This window comes from Ooceraea biroi, chromosome 3, assembly GCF_003672135.1.
Source record: "Ooceraea biroi isolate clonal line C1 chromosome 3, Obir_v5.4, whole genome shotgun sequence".
Lineage (NCBI taxonomy): Eukaryota > Metazoa > Arthropoda > Insecta > Hymenoptera > Formicidae > Ooceraea > Ooceraea biroi.
Window position 1 is genome coordinate 5,241,937 of NC_039508.1, and position 17,332 is coordinate 5,259,268.

Genomic DNA, 17,332 nt, shown 5'->3' on the forward strand with positions numbered 1-17,332 from the left:
TCTGCACTTTCGATCTTCGTGAATATCATCGGCGGTCGAACGCAAGTAGTTCCACCACCGACACGTCGGTTGACTTTTAAATTCGTGCCCTTCGCGCCGGGACATTATCGATTTCGGAGACAAGACGGCCGATCGAGCGGAATCGATGTAACAGCACAATTGCGACACTTTTGTCATTCCCCGGGGATATCCGTTAGCTCGTTCTCCATGCGTCGCACATTTCCTTTTCTTTTTTAGTTCAAGTTCGATAAAATGCCCGGAGGCCAGACATGCCGTATCGTTTCGACTACTTATCCCGGTAACCGGTACATACAGCGTGATATAGTTGATAAATACATAGATTACAGATTAACTGACGATTTTCATCTTGTGTTATATACATCAAAGCGATTGATTCGCTTCTTCCTGCATGTCTTTTTTTCGGGCACGCCGAACGATTTCGAAATCGCGAGTTCTTCGGTCGATCGGGGTCGACATGCCGAGTCACTCGGTCTTCTCTCAAGCGGGTAAAACACTCGATGCACGCGGGTCGCCACTAATTTTTATCGCGCGGCCAGCTGGCGTTGCACGTGCGTGGTTGCCCGCTTCGCATCATGCGCGTCTGGCCGCGCATTCCACGCCGACCTCGAGCAAAAAGGGTGAAATGCTCCCGCGCTTAAGTTCCTCTTGCCGCCCGCTCGCATCCTGATCAACGGACGAGTCGTCGCGAGGAAGTTTTACGACATTCCGCGGTCGTCCGCGAGATGAATTAACGCGCCCGCATCAATGCGCTTAATTAAGCGAACGCTCGATCTCCCATTACTGCTCGCACCTAATTTTCTGTACGAGATCAAAATCCGTTTGACCTCGTACGACGCTACACGCAACGATTAATAAGAGCTATCTTTGCTTGGGAGTGCATGCTTTCTTTAATGTGCAATTCTTTTGGAACATAAATTCGGGATTACTTTGGGATAAAGTTCCGAAAAGGGTACGGCTCCGATTTTAATGAAACTTTGCAAAAAGCTTCCTCTCAGGTTAAAATGAAAGTCTTTAATAGGATTTTTGGCGACTCTCATAAAAAGGTCATAAAAAGGTCATCATTTTTAATAATAAATTCTCAGAAAATTAACAATGATCTCTATTTGTATTTAAGTGAATATGTATTGATTGTATTGATTTTTTTATGTTTTTACAAAAAGTAATACATGTTATAATAAATTTTAATTGGTTCTTCCTGGATAAATAGTTTTAATATCTTTCAAAAGTTGCTCAAATGGATCTATATTAAGTTTATGTACACGACGACGCCACATAAATTCACACATATGTTCAGCCATTCTGTCTGAGTGAAGCAAGGACTTGAGTTTGACATGCATTACAAAGGTCACCTTCCCGAATAACCCGCACTAGGTTTCACCCGTCGCTCGTCGTTCGTTAAAAAGTTATTAACAAAAGAAGTTTCGAAAATGTAGTAGTTATTTTGAACATTCAAAGACATAAACGAATATGTATACGAATAGGTATATGAACGAAGGAAGGAAAGTCGTTTAAAGCAGTGAATCGTTAATATTTAGAATAGTTTGTTTTAATATAAGTACAAAGTATTCCCTGCTTTAACCTAATCTAACCTAGTTAAACAACGAGTGACGGTTAAAATCTTTTTTACAGTACTCAGGAAGGTAACCTTTATAATATATGTCAAGGTCGTCCGAGGGTGCTCCGTTAAACTATATAATTACGAAATAGAAACAAATTCGTCCTTCAATGTGTGAACGGAATGTAAACAATAGCCATACTAAACTTTAAAAATCTCCACAATACACCACCAATATTTGAATAATATACTCAATAATATACTCAAGTTTCTAATAATTATACCTTTCATCATTTTCCCGTAAAAAATAACTTTTTTACGGGAATTGCCAAAATTCTTTTTAAGAACTTCCATTTTAACCTGAGAGAAACCTTTTCACAAAGTTTTATCAAAACTGGAATACTATACTCAGATTTCTAGTAATTATACCTTTTATTATTTTCCCTTAAAAAATGACCTTCTTTATGGGAGTCGCCAAAATTCCTTTTAAATGCTTTCATTTTAACCTAAGAGAAAGCTTTTTACAAAGTTTGATCGACATCGGAGCCGTACCCTTTTCGGAACTCCACCCGGGATTTGTTTAATAAGATGCTGTTCTTTTTGCTGCAACATCAGTGTTGTTTGTTAACGCTCTTCCCTCTTGCTCATTTTCTATGATATGGTACTTGAAAATATGTACTTTTCAAAGAACTTGATAAATTTTTACGCCTTTTTTCTTTGTTTCTACATGCTACAAGTAGGGGGTTTCTCAAAGACCGTGTAAGACGTGTAGATCTGTTTAACGTATCGACAGCGCATACGCCATCGGAGCGAACCGATATTCCAGGAAACTTTGTACAGCCGGGGTCGTTGCATTTCGTAGATGCACGCGTGTGCCATACGCCTACGAGCGTGTCGTCGTCGAAAAGAAGTTACCACCATTGAACAGCCAGCAGTGTTAGCGGTGTCGGGATACAAACGCGGTGACAACGACGACAACGACGATGACCTCGTCGAGAGATGCCACTTGCAGAAAACGTTCACGTACCGAAGAACATTGTCGTGTACACCGGCGTATTTAATCAAACCGCTGAATGACCGTTTGCATGATAACGTTCTCCGCGACGCGCGTACTCTCTACCCGGCGCAAAAAAAAATGGAAAGTAGATTCTAATGGCCGGATGTTCCCGAGAGGAAAATTGCGTATGATTCCACTTCGCGCTACCGCTCGGAATGTGAGTGTCGGTAAGGTCAATAACACCTGTCGGCGTTTTCTGACGGGGCGATGTGACATTCATGAAATGGATAGAAATCGCGGAACTCGGCGGAAGCCTGTATTTAGCCGGTGCGAGGGGACAACCCGCTCGCATTGACAGAGTCATTTAGCTGCCACCACCACCACTGTCCTCGGGGTGCCGCCGGCGATGATCCGAATCTGGTTCAGAACAGGTTGAACGCGGACTGCTGTTGCTGCTGCCGCTGACCCAGACGCGAGCTTGATTTATCGGCGACTTTATCGCGGGATGACCGAAATTTCCAGAGTTTCGTACGACTCCACGTCGCACCCGCGATTAAAGCCAATGGAGATGTCCGAGGGCGCGTCGCAACCGTTTCGCGCGAGATCGAATTTACGACGTTTGCCTTGCAAAATGAACTTGTTTCGCTCGTCTGAACTAGCCGATTGGTACCGATTCATCATCGAAAGATACTCGGGACGAGTCGCAAACGGACTTCCGGCCAGTTATGTTCGATAGCGATTGACAAACTCAATTTCCTGTCCGTGATACCAATTAGAATCGATCCTGATAGCCGCGATAGCCAATTCCCGCATAATCTCCTGGTCGAAGGGAGGACTTTACGTTATACAAGCGCGATAAAGATCTCGATCGCCGATCTGGGAACGCCCACCAATAATCGTATGCAGATCAGTCTTAACACGTGGCACGCGCGCGTGGCCGCGAAAATCCGGTGCACGCGAAGCGTGGATACGCGTTAGATATTTTCTCACGTACACGAAAGAAACGACAAGAAAGTGGATAAGTAAGAATAATATTAAAAGGAAAATTAGGAGGTCTTTTACATCTCAAATATTTAATAAAAAAATGATACAACAATAATCGTGCCAAAGCAATGGAAATTCGTCGGAGACACCGAGAGCTTTGGAAGTTTCGCAAAGACGACGATACGCGTTCGCACGAGAATATAAATTCGTGAGTCTCTAGCTTTGAGCCTCCAAAAGAGAAGCGCAACATCAGGAAAGTGCTGATAAATACGAACCGCAGCGTAAGATGATATCGCTCGTAGAAAGATACCATGTATCAGAGATCGAGACTGATTGACGGACATTGGATACACCGTTATCTACCACCTCCCATCTGTCTGGTGAAACGACAATCTCAGACAAGTCAAACGCCGAGGTCGATTTGCATTCTGTTATTTACCTGCGCATTTCGTCAATGAGTTACGAATGCGCAATTACTGAAATTAATACGGGAGTTTAACGTCGGCTTTCACGTCGTACCAGGAGGGGAACGCTTCCCCCGGATGTATTACAGCATCCACCGAGGGACGAGAGAGAAAAAGAAACGGAAGAATAACGCAACTTATTATAACTGTTTCCGCTCGCGGACTCGCGGACGAACCCACGCGTGATAACGATACTTAACATTTCCGATTAATATTCCCGAGCCATCCTTAAGAACCGAATATCTTGATCCTCTCTCTAAGAAACAGAGTTCCCCTCTCCACCCTCGCTCCGAGAATATTGTATGTTAATTGCACACGGGCGTCGCGTCGCGTCGCGTCGCATTGTAATCCCGCGTGCTCGCGCGCGGCTTTCGCTCGATGCCGACCGATGTGTGGGTGCGATGACGAAGCGACTCGTCTTTTTAATTATTCTCGGACGCCAGGAATTAATTATTGTTGCGGCGGGAGACCGCGCCGGTTACCGTGCTCGAACGAGTCAATTAATCGAGAAGTCGTTACGTTTCGGAGAGACCGGGAGGGCTCTTTATCCGGTCGTTGCGTGGCCTACACGCGTTAATTACACCGCAGAGTTTCCGTGATCGCGATGTTAACCGGAGTCTCTAGAAATCTCCATCATAGAAAACGCTGATCCTAGAATGTTCAAGTATATTTTGATACGTTCCAATTTACACGTTCAAGTGCTGTCAGGATTTCCGTTGGTCCCGCGGGATTTAGTTTCTGGTGATTGGCGATTTGTCCGATTTATGAGCGTTCCATTTGATTGTATCGCCGTAGTTGCGCCAGCTTAATGAACGCCCAGTTAGTATCGGTTACAACGTATTAAGAGCCGCAATGAAGTGAGCACTCTGTTCGTCGACGATGTTTAGTCTGCTCTCGTCAAGATGCAACAATCCTTCGCGACACTCGAGACACCTGATCACTTCGTATACTGGATGGTCACGTGATCTGTTACGTCTGTACGATACTGTTATTACAATGACAGCATTCTTCAGCAGGCGAACGATGTCAATGGGACCCATGTCAACGTATGCTCCAGCAGGATTCTACAAGCTAACAATATATCGAGAGATGGATCGATCGTGCGAAAAGTAACAACAAATGATCGTGAAAAGCGACACAAGTGACGTCCGTGAATTATTTTGCTCTCGATGCGACTATCCGGCTAGTCTCTCATCGGGTTCTCCTAACATTTCATGAAGCTGACGATTCGTGGAACGATCGCCCTAGCGAGGTGAAGCGAGGTCTGGAAAGGTCTCGGAAGATTATACCTGTATTATGCTTCCATCCTCCCGCATCTTGGCACGCGTGTGCGTGTCTGCAGGATTTTAATCGATAAAATCGGCGAAGAAGTTGTGTGCTCGCGAGGAGCACAGGAATTCTCGTTTGCAGTTCCTATCTACTATCAAAACCATCCATGAGATATACATGAGCATACGAATTACAGAGTCTCTCTGTGGAATGGAACTCCAGAACAGATGTTACCTGTCTGAAGTAATGAAACATTCTGATTTGAGGAGAGACTAAACGCTCGACATCGCTCGCAGAATCATCGCGATACAATATAGCTCGATAGCGCTAGTAAACGCCGACAAATCGCAGGAAACACGGGATATTCGTCTGAGAGACGTGCCTCCGATACGGTTCACCGATCTCAGGCCGACATGCACGTCGGGATTTCGTGCCAGGTTCCTACGTTTCATTCACGAACGGGCGCCCGGAGCGAGATACGGGCGAATGTTAATGAGGCAACCGGTCAGCTGCTACGGACCTGCGAGAGGGATAATCCTCGTGGAAATTAAATTCCGCGATTCGCCGTGGTCCACGGATCAGCTCACGACGAAGCCTTCGAAGAAACGCTCACTGCAAATCATCCACCTCTATTATGGGAATCGCGCGACTCTCCCGTAATGTTCCCCACTTCCTACGCTCGATTAGGATCGTGCAAGGCGATGTACGAAAAATTACGGTGATCGCGTGAGACATTTTTTCAGTGACCGTATTACTCAAAGCTGCGATAACGATTGATAATAAACACAACGTTGTCACGGGGTGTCGTGTCTTTTCTCGTCGGTCCTGTCGCGATTCATTGCCGCAAATTACTCTACAATCTCATTTGTAGGGCTTAACGAACACGAGCGGGAAATGATTGAGTACCGTTCGCGCTGTGCGAAACTCGCGCACACAATCGCGCCACCGGCGACAAGTCCGAGTTGACTTTATATTCTCATGATGGGAGCACTCGCAACAACATGCGAAACTCATATGATGAACGTTCAAGAAATATCTCTAATACGAGAAATATCATTATCTTTGTAACTCTGTCGAGATCATCATAATAAAACATTTGATCGATGCACTTTACAGAATAAAGGTAACTTCACACATATCCGTGACGCGTCAGTGCCGTATTCGCTCAGTTTTATACATACATGTTTTTATACTAGTATTTATACATGTCCGGCGTAGTAACATATGCGAATCGACACGGCACTGATACGGTACTGACACGTCACGAATATGTGTGAAGTTACCTTTATGGAGGAAAAAACTTAATAAGTTGATAGGAATAAAACACTACTAACGAAAATTACAAGAGAAAACACGGTATAGAAGCAACTAAGACGGTAATTGAAGAGCGAATCTGTAGTGATTGGCACAAGTGCAAGTGAAGTAATCTTCGCATCTGTCGCGTGTCATGGTTGAAGCAGAAAATAGTAAGAATAATATCGAGCAATTTCGAAGGAGCGAGCGTGCTCACCGCGGGACGTCCTACATACGGCACTGAGGCATGAAATTTATGACCACGATCTCTCGGCCAGGCCATTCGTCAGAGACGGATCGCGAATCTCAATCCCTGTGTACTGACCTGACAGAGCTCGTCGGAGGAAGAACGCCCCGCGGATGCAGCTCGTATTACAAAGGGCCAGCGAGATTCCGTCCACTTTATCAAGGGAAAAAAAGAAAGATGATCCCACGCGATTCCTCGATGCAATTTGTCGTGCACCGCATGATTCGTATTCCCGTTTTGCACGATTTTACGACTTTTGCACATAGGCCGCCCTCAAGTAGGAAAACCGCCGATCCTACATCGAATTGTTAATATAATTTCGTCGCTTATTCGCGAGGGAACTTTTCGCGGTGGAAAAGATTATCAAGACGAGAATTATATAGCAGGGTTCTTTGTCACTTTCAATGCAAAGAGCAGCTCTCGTAATCCTGCCCTTGGCGATCCTAATGACACCGCGAGAAATGACTGTCGCAACCTTCGTACCTTCGCGTCACCCCATGCGGCGAAAGGGGATTAATTGAGTGGAATGGCCACGTCGCGACGTGATTACCGCGCCTCGCCGCGGAATCCCATAAATAAAATTTTAACGGTGCCGACACCGTCGACCGAGCGTACAATCGTAGCGTGTCGTTCCGCTAGCGCATTGTCATCGATCTCGCTGATCGAGTATCGCGACCCACTTTTAACAGAAATAGCTAGTGGCACGACGAACGGATTTCACGTAATAAAATTGATTATTATATTAAATGATTATATTCGTTAAATATCACGCCAAAGTTATCTCTGCCGAATCGGAAATTTGCAAGCGTCTGAAATGCTGCTGCGGCAACGAAATCGATCGATACTTTCTCCGCGCTGCAATTCCGTGATTTTCGTTCCAACCAATATTCACGACAGGACTCGCATACAATTCCGCGCACATCGCGCGTAATATGCAGCGCGTATCTATGTAAGAAACTAAACTTTTAATATACTCTTATGTTACCGCATTCCTACTCGTGGTCGCTTTGGCACCACGAAGACGAAGAGAACGCGCGCGCGCGCGCGCGCGCGCGCGCGCGTTGATTTTGAAACACGTATGATGTATGCCGTGAATTTTTGACGCACTGCGAGTGACCCGCGGGTTGTTGTCGCGTAGACCGAGCTTTCCATCACGCACAATGCACACATCAACCCGTAGCCGATCACAAGAACGCTGCGTAATTACGGGAAAGACGCGGTCGCTTGCGATGCAACGCGCGTCCCGGAGTTTCTCTCGCAGGTGATTCTTTTATTGAACTTTCAATTAACCGCGGGATTCTTATTCCTCGCGCGATCGAGTTCGCGTCACATTTTAACGAGCAGTCCAAGAAGTCGATTGCCCGTCTCGTCTGCCTCCGCGCAGTAGAGTAGACGCGAGTAGTAAAACGCGGTAATGGGCGTCCATGGGGGAGGTGAGGGAGAGGAGAAAACGGGATCAATTTAATATGAGGCATCCGGTGGAATGTTGGATCGAAACGAATGAGATTTAGGACGGAAATAATTCTCGACGAATTCAGAATCGCTTCTTAACACGTTTCCTGCCAAGTCGTTTTTGAGTAGATAGTCATTTAGTAGTGTCATTTTCAGGTGTACCAAACACGGTACATGTTGCAAAGTTTGATAAATATGTAAAAATGATCTATTTTTTCGCTTTTTGTGAGCTGGAAATTTAGTTTTTTAGTAGAATAAATAGTGAAACATATCATACAACAAACATTATCATAGAGCATGTAATAGTGATATCAACAATGATTTACTTGCACTTTATCTACCAATGATAAAAATATCATTTGGTCTGAAAATGAGTTTCAGTGTACATGGAAAATGGTACACGCGGTAGTGTTAATGAGAACGTCGCACGTGCTAGGATCGCCTGCTAAGCGTGTTGGCGATATTGATCGCGAGTCATAGTGATCAACGAGCTCTATCGGAAATCGGTAGCAACACGAGCGAGTAACTCAGGGCAATTAGAGCTGATTAAAGGCGGGCTAAATGCGGCTCGACGATATACGAATAGCTCGGCGTGTCAGTCGGTGAATGATGCCTAGTTTCGTTGCACGGTGAGGCACAAAGTGAGTCAGGTTAATTGAACCCAATTAGAAACTGGGTCGGATACGAGCCGATCGTCCAGTTTTTTTTTATTCTACGAGCGCTATAATGTTATGCAGTGTTCTCGTTAAAGCGTCGTCGCCACTATGATCGACTGTGCCGTGACTGTTACGTCCAAAGGTTCACTTTCGCGTTCGCATGTCGGCGATATCAATCCAGCTAATCGACGTCTGTCAATAATGAGACAGTAGTTATTCATACAGCCGTCAAGTCGTTACACAACTCTGTCGCCGAGGAATTTCTTTTCAGGACGGGAAAGATCTCGAATCGAGACGGGAAAAGAGGACAGAACGCGACAGAAGAGGCGATAGTTCCGGGATGCAGCTCGCACGGCTGTAAATAAGGGATAAAGTTGAATGGTTCGTCCCATGACACGTAATATTATTTACAAAGTTACGCGTACGCGGCACGGTTAACTTTTGCCTGATCGTTACTCGCGAAACTACCGCGTAACGCGCTTCCGCATTACCGCAGTAAATAAATATCGCGTGGACAAATAAACGGCCGGATAAAAGGATGCATTCAGGCTCAACGGCCACGGGCCTCGCAGGCGCGCATGGAGCCTATGGACATAATGCACCTTTTACGACGTTGATTATGCGTATCGCGCGGCGTCGGCGTTTGAACGTCCCCGTAGTAACGTTGATTTCTGATTTCATTGCAGACCACGAACGTGGGCGGTACCACCGTAGTGGAGAAGCTATCGTTCTACAATCACACGGAATGCGAATGCAGGGAGAGGTCCGAATACGAGACGAATCCGAACGAGAAGCTGCCGGACCAGAGACTCTATCGGCACTATCAGTCCTCGTCGCCCCCGCAGAACATGAAGAAACCGCCCCTGAGAAAATCGTGAGTTGGACAAAGTGCACCCTTTCGACAGCCATCCATATCGTTCGTAGGAGGACAATGTTTTTCCGGCAGATTTCTCTCAATTTACACGCAATTGTTTCAATTTCTCAAACGGGACGGAACAATGTCAAAGTACTGTTCATTAATATACTCATATAATACGATAAATACCGTATAAGAAATATAGCGCATTTGTTTGTGCTCGTGTCGCGTTATTGTTGCAACAATCCTTTGTAGAAAGACAATGTCTTTCCAGTAGATTTATATATCAACTTATTTATCTACAATGTTTTTTCAATTTTTCACGCTGGAGAACGATCCAACCACAGAGATGTGCTTCTTACTTGTCGTAATGGAATGAACGAAAACTGTTGCAGCTGTCGATGTCCGTCGTATTTCATGCCGAGGATGACGCTGAACGGCGTCTGCCAGTGCAACTGCCACGAGAACAACGAGGACTGTATAAAAACCAGACGCGGAAAAGTGTACTTCTCCCTCGCGGATAGGATGTGAGTATGCTCGTACGCTCATTGTGAGTGCATTTTCGCGACACACTTCACGACACCGGTGCAGCACTTACAGCCGTAACAATGCGACGATAAAAGCACCTACATACTAATCATCGGCATTTACAAGACAAAATAGCGAGCCACGCTCGTACGCCGCATCGTAAAATTTCACCGCGTAAGCGCATTTTGCGCGACGCCTTTGAAATCCAACTCGACTCCGTGCTCCGTTAAACATTCACCGATGCAAACGTGATGAATACACATTGGCTCTAGTTATTCCCTTATCCCGAAGGAGATATTTTGTCCCGATAAAGGCTAATTGCCCGCTTCTTTAGCAAGTTGAAAAATTAACATGATTAAAAAATTAAATCGTGCGAGCAAGAAAATTTCAATCATGCGACATTTTAAAGGTTTCATTCATGATAAATATTTATACAATACACAATACAATGACATATACAATGACTATAAAAGCGTTTAAAGAAAAATTGCGATTAGTTAAATTTGATTTATTCATATACCTATTATTCATATATTAGGGGTGTGATTTAGTTTTGAGGGTTTTTTTGCTCAAAAACGTATGTATTTAAATATGATAATGAATGAATACCTTAATCAAAATATTTTCCTTCGTTTTCTATAACTTTTTCCCATCTTTCTGGCAAGAGATGGATTCCACCACGAGAAAATCACTCTTCTTTTCAGTTGATCTATTCGTCGACGAATTTTCGAACTTCTTCGAAATTATGAAAGTGTGTATCCTCAAAAGCGTGTTGCATCGACCGGAACAAATAATAATCGCATGGAGCAATGTCCGGAGAATACGCGGGGTGCGGTAAGACTTGCCATTCAAGCTCCAATAGTATTTGTTTCACTGATAACGCAACGTCAGGTCGAGCGTTGTCACGAAGAAGAATCACTTTCCGTCCTTTACTCGCAATTGCTGGTCGTTTTTGGTCCAATGCTTGCTTCAACTTGTACAATTGGTGTCGATAACGATCAGCCGTGACAGTCTCATGCGGATTTAACAGCTCATAGTACACTATCCCACCAAATACAGAGCATTACTTTTCAACCGTGAATATTGCGTCTCGGAGTGGATGTTGATGGTTCGCCTGGATCCACCCATGATTTTCTGCCTTTCGGATTATCAAAATAGATGCACTTTTCATCCCCAGTAACAATCCGAGACAAAAGACTCTTCTTTTTTTGCCTGGCGATCAACGAAATGCAAATGTTCAAATGGCACTTTCCGATAATTCATGTCGAACCCATTTCCCTTCTTTCTGAATTTTTCCCATTTCATGTAAATGTTTGGTAACTGTTGTACGATCAACATTTAATGCTCTGGCAAGTTCTGAAGTGGATTCTGTTGGATTTTCATGCAATAATGCTTGCAAATCTGCATTCTTTCTTGGTTGTCCCGAGCGTTCTTTGGCCTTCACATCAGTATCACCACTTTTCAAGCGTCTAAACCAGTATTCACACGTCTTAATTGATGGGGCAGAATCACCATAAGTTTTCACAAGACTTCTATAACCCTCGGCCGCAGTTTTGTTTTGATTAAAAAACAAAAGCAACGCATGTCGAAAATGCTAAAGAGCTTTCGGAAGTTGCATTTTTACGGTGATATAAACACGACTGTTATTGCATCTATTGCTATAATGCTACTAAATGTCATGGATAATGTCAACACTGTAAGAAACAACAGTTATCGGAAACAGCTATTGGAACAAACTGACACTACAGCTATCTGTTGCAAAACCCTCAAAACTAAATCACACTCCTAATATTATTGTAATTTCTTGATTGCAGGTGTATCCAGAACAACGAATGCGCTGCGCCCAACTGCGAGTTTGGCGAGTACATAAAGTGGCAAGGCAGGTGTCCGCGCAAGAGGGATACCTTCGACGCGATAGCGGATTACCGGACAAATCACCGTTTTAGAAGCTAGAGGAAACGCAATGGACAGACCGGGAATAACGATCGCGCGTGTAATGCGATCTTCGTGCCAATGAAGACGGGGGGGGGGACAGTGCGGCGAAAAGCGCGCGCGCAACCGATATGGTGCCATTTTCTTTTCGTTCAAGTGCCTTCCGTGAGAGAGAGACTTATTACATAATGTATAATGTATATTCCCCATCCTTCGCGTTATTTTTATGTACAGATGTATGTTGCACTATACTTTAGGCCGCACGCGCGTATCGTCGTCGCTTCATTCTTTTCTTTTGTGCGAGCAATGAGGATACGAAGTGATAACGATCATCGAAACCGGCAATCGGCGCGAGGACAGAGTAAACTAGTAGTTTTGATGATTAAATAATGATGAGGGAATAATTTCGTAGCGTCTACGTTGCGTTGCGGTAATTCACCGATGATGAATAATTTAATTTGTTAAAGTAAGTTGCAGGACTCCTCGAAATAGAGAAAACGCAGCGTTCTACATAATTTTCATTACTCGATAACTGTTTCAAAAACGACGAACTATTTTCGGAGGGAAATAATTAACGAGGGCGGCAGAAATCCTGTTGGCGGAAAAAGTTGAGAGGAACTCCTACACGGCGAGCCGCCGAAATCATGCAGATCTGAGACGAGATCTGAATACGGCACGCCTTTTCAAGTTAATGGTAATTTTATGCGTTAAGCGATGCCTCGATTATCATAGTTTACGCTGAGAAGACCTCGGACGCGAACCTAGTCTGAGATCCTGTTTCCTTTCTGCGTGAGAGGAATCTCATTCGTTGAATCTATTATCTTTAATCGCGAGGGTGATTAAAATTTTTATTAAGCGCACTCTGGATTTTCGCTCTTTTAATACACATACATAGTTTGGCATTTGAAGATGTATTTACTGAACTAATGATAATTCCGTTTTTTTGTTTTTCTTTAAGTAAGAAAGGTACGAATATTGGCACGAGAGCGATCGCGCAGAATCGAAACAGATCATTAATGTATCCACATTTTGTATGTTATTATACGATAGAATACCTTTATTGTATTTAATCGAGCATTAATATACGCCACGTTCGTTAACTTAATATTTAATCTGCGGACACACACACACACACACATATAATACAGCTTTCTTCTCGCACCGCTACACGCGAGTGATGTAACGCGAGGAAAGGCCTTCGACGTTTGCGAACGGCGTAGCTGCGTGTTTGTAACTTTGTATTTTCTATGTTATTAATAAAACAGCAAAAAGCACAAAGAACTTGGAGGTAGATCAATTGTGTGCGTTAAGTTGTAAATGCATGCTTGAAGATACGCGATTGTCTGCGAAAGACTCACAACCGTTGTATTGTTAAAATACCGCCGCTTCTATTCCACGTGATTATCTATAATAACCGCTATAATAATCTGACAGAGATTATGAAATATATTAATTATATAATTCTATTCCTCATTTTTTTCATTTCCAACTTTACACGAAAAGATATTATTTTTTTCGTTTCTTTTCCAATTTAATTCCTCATGATTTACACATGCGTGATTGTGTACGAATCGAATCTATTTTAGACTAAAGTCCTCCGTATCTCGCGAGAAGGAGAAAAACGTGCATTCGGGGACGAGGGCATAACGAGTGTTTCTTATTTCTCGAACGAAGAACGACTTGGATTTTTGTGATTCGAGAAACTATTTGAATCGCTGAAGAGAATACGATAAATGTGTGTATATTTGTCCGTCTCGATGGGCTTATCGTTTGTCAGCGCAAAATCAAGATCGAGATGACAGGAGTGTCTTGAGCATTTCTTTTTTTTATGCTTTTATACGCTTTATGTATACATATTCATAAATATATAGGTACATATATGCACAGCGAACAATTTGACTATCACAAGGTCGAGGTGCAGTACTGTTCTCGGCCGCTCGAGCGAGTGAATTCCTCCCTTCCGTAGCTCGAGCTGTTATCCGCTCGAGTTCATTAATGATGTCTAGTGGTTTAAGAATATTTTTTTTATCAATATTCGATATTATGTAATATATGATATTACTTATATAATATATTTAACTAATTATATTATTATTTATTTAAAAAATAGTCGTGGTACACACCTCAATTTGTTTTTAACGAATACGTGACATCGAAATCGTTTAATCAATACATATACATATACATATGAAACAGAAAATATGATTCTTGAACATTACAGAGAAATTTGTCCGCCGAATACATGCGCACTGGACAGCATTAATGTATATCCCATCGTGCGGTGCACCTTTGCTTATGCAACGAGATCAGAACAAGCTCATCATCATCGAGCATATGTCGTAGATAGCTGGTGGAAATCTGTTATAATACAGACTCCGAATTCATTCATGTATATACATGCGATCCATATTTTCATCTCGTTTCTCGGTTAATCAACATGGCGAATTCAAGTGTTAGATAAATGAAAATCAAGATAGTGCGGATAAAATGTATTCACCGAATACATACGATTATAGAACGAGCGATTGTAAGGTGACGCATAGATCACGTAAACGTAGGTAGCGACAGTAGCAGGCTGAAATTAAAACAACTCAAGTTGTACAAGGAAACTCATTACTATCGTTTTAATAAAACGAGAAGTTCTCTATATTACGCTGATTACATCTCATTACACCTGCCCAGATACCCGGAATATTCGGTGATCGTTTTCGCCTTAACGCCCAATGGGCGAAAGATATGATCACAACTGGGGAACCGCTACAAAACACCTTCCATTCTTCTTTCAAATAGGAAGAGGAAACATGTTTTGAAGCATTTGGAACATCAATTCCTACAGAAATTGTCGCCCATGAGTCGACGACGCTGCTGCTGTAGCCGTTTTTCATTGGTGATTCCATATTTTGTCCGCAACCGGACATCTGCTTCGATGTCAAAAATCTACTGATTTCGCTATCAAGCATAATTTTAATTATTTACAAGTTTTTGAGATATATTCACTAATGACGCTAATAAAATAGCCGCTTTTGGCGATTCAACTTTATTCGCATCAAACTGGCAGACGCGCTTTCCGCCGATTGGTCCAACTCATTAAACAGTGCGAACAGCTAATAAGAGACAATCAGCTTTACCAAGCCAAATAGAACTAGATGTTAGTAAAATCTAGTAACGGAATTTTACGTAACTAACCAACGAGAGATAACGCAGAAATGCAACTTCATTTACCAGAGGGAGAAAGTAGTTGACACAGTGCCAACAGATTCCGACAGATGGTACCACCTCACGGTACGATGCACGCGTTTGGTCTCCCAACATGACACTCTACGGTGTACAGTACATACAACAACGCACACAGTACCGCGCAAGAGGCGTGTTTACTTTTGCGTAAGATTCTGTTCTCGGTTATAAAAGTATTGTGTGAAATTACGTATATTACGCTGGTACGAATGGCGAAGAAGAATCTTTTAACGATATTTATTTTAATTGTTTTGGCAAGTCGAGGTAAATCATTTCATTCGACAGTGAAGAAGGGCGTGGCTCAAAGAGGTTAGCTACACCGTGAAATAACGTACTTTCACCGTTGCAGGCGACAGCTTATACTGTTACAGATGTAACAGTAACCATCCAGGATGCGGGACGCCTTTAAATTGGCTCTGGTATTGGGGGGAAACCTGTCCAGAATACGATGATAAATGCGTGAAGATTATCGAAAGGAAAGGAGGTGGTTAATGAACCTTACTCGTTTTTAAGCGACACTTTTACAATATTTCGTTGTCAATCATCTCGAAACGATAAACGTAACACGACAACACGATCGAAGAATAACAAATAACACATATTTGTAAAATTGTTTTAGCTGAAACGATTATCACACGCGAGTGTTTAAGCTCGGTACGTAGCTTTAGAACGGACATTCCTGCGGATCACTACGAGGGTTGCAGACCCGCTGCCAAAGATGTGCAACTGGGACATTACGTCAATAATAGCATTCATCAATTGGACATTCATCGTGATTACTACGACGAGGTTACCTGGTGTTTCTGTTACTTTGATCACAGATGTAACAGTGCAGAGAACGTTCCAGTTTCAACAGCACTGATAACATTAGGAATCGTCATACGGTATCTAACATGTTAATGGCTTCCAATTCTTCAATTTCGAAGAAACAGAATCTCAATTAGATCGACCAATCTCTTGGAAACCTTGCGCTCTTTACTCGAACAGCACCTTGGTCTTGAATTTTCGACTCAAAATTGTCGCAACAATGGAAAATCGTAAAATCAGCTTTAAGCGAGTGTAACAGTAGCATCTCGCTGATATATTACACATGAAAAGCTACAACACATCTTGTATTCAAGTATTATATAATTAAAGCATGCATTTTCTTTGCACATATATGCAAAACTAAGACAATTCGAATACGTAATTTATTTGCGTAAGGTAAATTTACTTTTTATTAGTTTGAATGAAATCGTCTGAACGCTATCTCGAGCATTCGAGATTTAGAGCAACGCAAGTGCAACTAATATAAATAGCGACAATTTCACAAAATTTACGTTGGAATTGTCGGTACGTACAACAGTTTATACATTTATATTTATACATTTATACATTAGGAGTAAATTAAGAGTCATTATATATCTATCGCACAGCCGTCCATTAGTATAGAAAAGATTAAGAGAGAAGATGGTATAATGTGTAACGCGACAAATTCTTGTCTTATATCGTTATCTATTAACTTTATATCGTTAATGACATTTTACATTTTCTAAAACTTATTTTTCTTTTGTATGCGATATTTTATTTTTTCATAAGAACATTTCTATGTATGTATACAATAAATAATTAAATAGTTTCCTTAAAGTATTAAAAAGTTTGATTGAAGGGAAGACGTCGCAAAAACAAAAAAGGATATGGAAATTGAAATTGAAAATTATCTAACCACCACAACGCTCAATCACATGCTGCTTCCGTGATATATATATATATATATATATATATATATATATATATATTATTCTTTGGAGCTCGAGTGGGAATAAGTTTTATTAAACCGAGCGTATAGTCCTCGTTCCTTCCTA

The 17,332-nt window shown here is 42.5% G+C and overlaps 2 protein-coding genes across 3 annotated transcripts in view; both read left to right on the forward strand.

Annotated features, from left to right (window-relative positions):
* Positions 1 to 14,903, forward strand: part of LOC105287290 (uncharacterized protein DDB_G0283697) — a 93,670-nt gene extending 78,767 nt beyond the window's left edge. Inside the window, exons 4-6 of one of the 2 annotated variants that reach the window (XM_011353095.2) lie at positions 9,625 to 9,812; positions 10,190 to 10,321; positions 12,137 to 14,903. In XM_011353095.2, the coding sequence (XP_011351397.1) occupies positions 9,625 to 9,812; positions 10,190 to 10,321; positions 12,137 to 12,275 (459 nt within the window). In that variant the 3' untranslated portion in view covers positions 12,276 to 14,903. Of the gene's footprint in view, positions 1 to 9,624; positions 9,813 to 10,125; positions 10,322 to 12,136 lie in introns of those variants that run through there. The other variant, XM_020031055.2, reaches the window with a different exon arrangement.
* Positions 14,904 to 15,568: 665 nt separating this feature from the next.
* On the forward strand, positions 15,569 to 16,910 carry LOC105286636. Its single transcript, XM_011352107.2, has 3 exons — positions 15,569 to 15,752; positions 15,838 to 15,972; positions 16,108 to 16,910. Exons 1-3 carry the CDS (start codon positions 15,698 to 15,700, stop codon positions 16,386 to 16,388), a joined length of 471 nt encoding a protein of 156 aa, XP_011350409.1. The 5' UTR covers positions 15,569 to 15,697; the 3' UTR covers positions 16,389 to 16,910.
* The last annotated feature ends 422 nt before the right edge of the window (positions 16,911 to 17,332 follow it).

Excerpts from the sequence above, each read along its gene's own strand:
- LOC105286636 (XM_011352107.2), top strand. The coding sequence starts at position 15,698 with ATGGCGAAGAAGAATCTTTTAACGATATTTATTTTAATTGTTTTGGCA. Across the intron at positions 15,753-15,837 it reads AATTGTTTTGGCAAGTCGAG|GCGACAGCTTATACTGTTAC; the intron begins GTAAATCATTTC and ends TCACCGTTGCAG. Across the intron at positions 15,973-16,107 it reads GATTATCGAAAGGAAAGGAG|CTGAAACGATTATCACACGC; the intron begins GTGGTTAATGAA and ends AAATTGTTTTAG.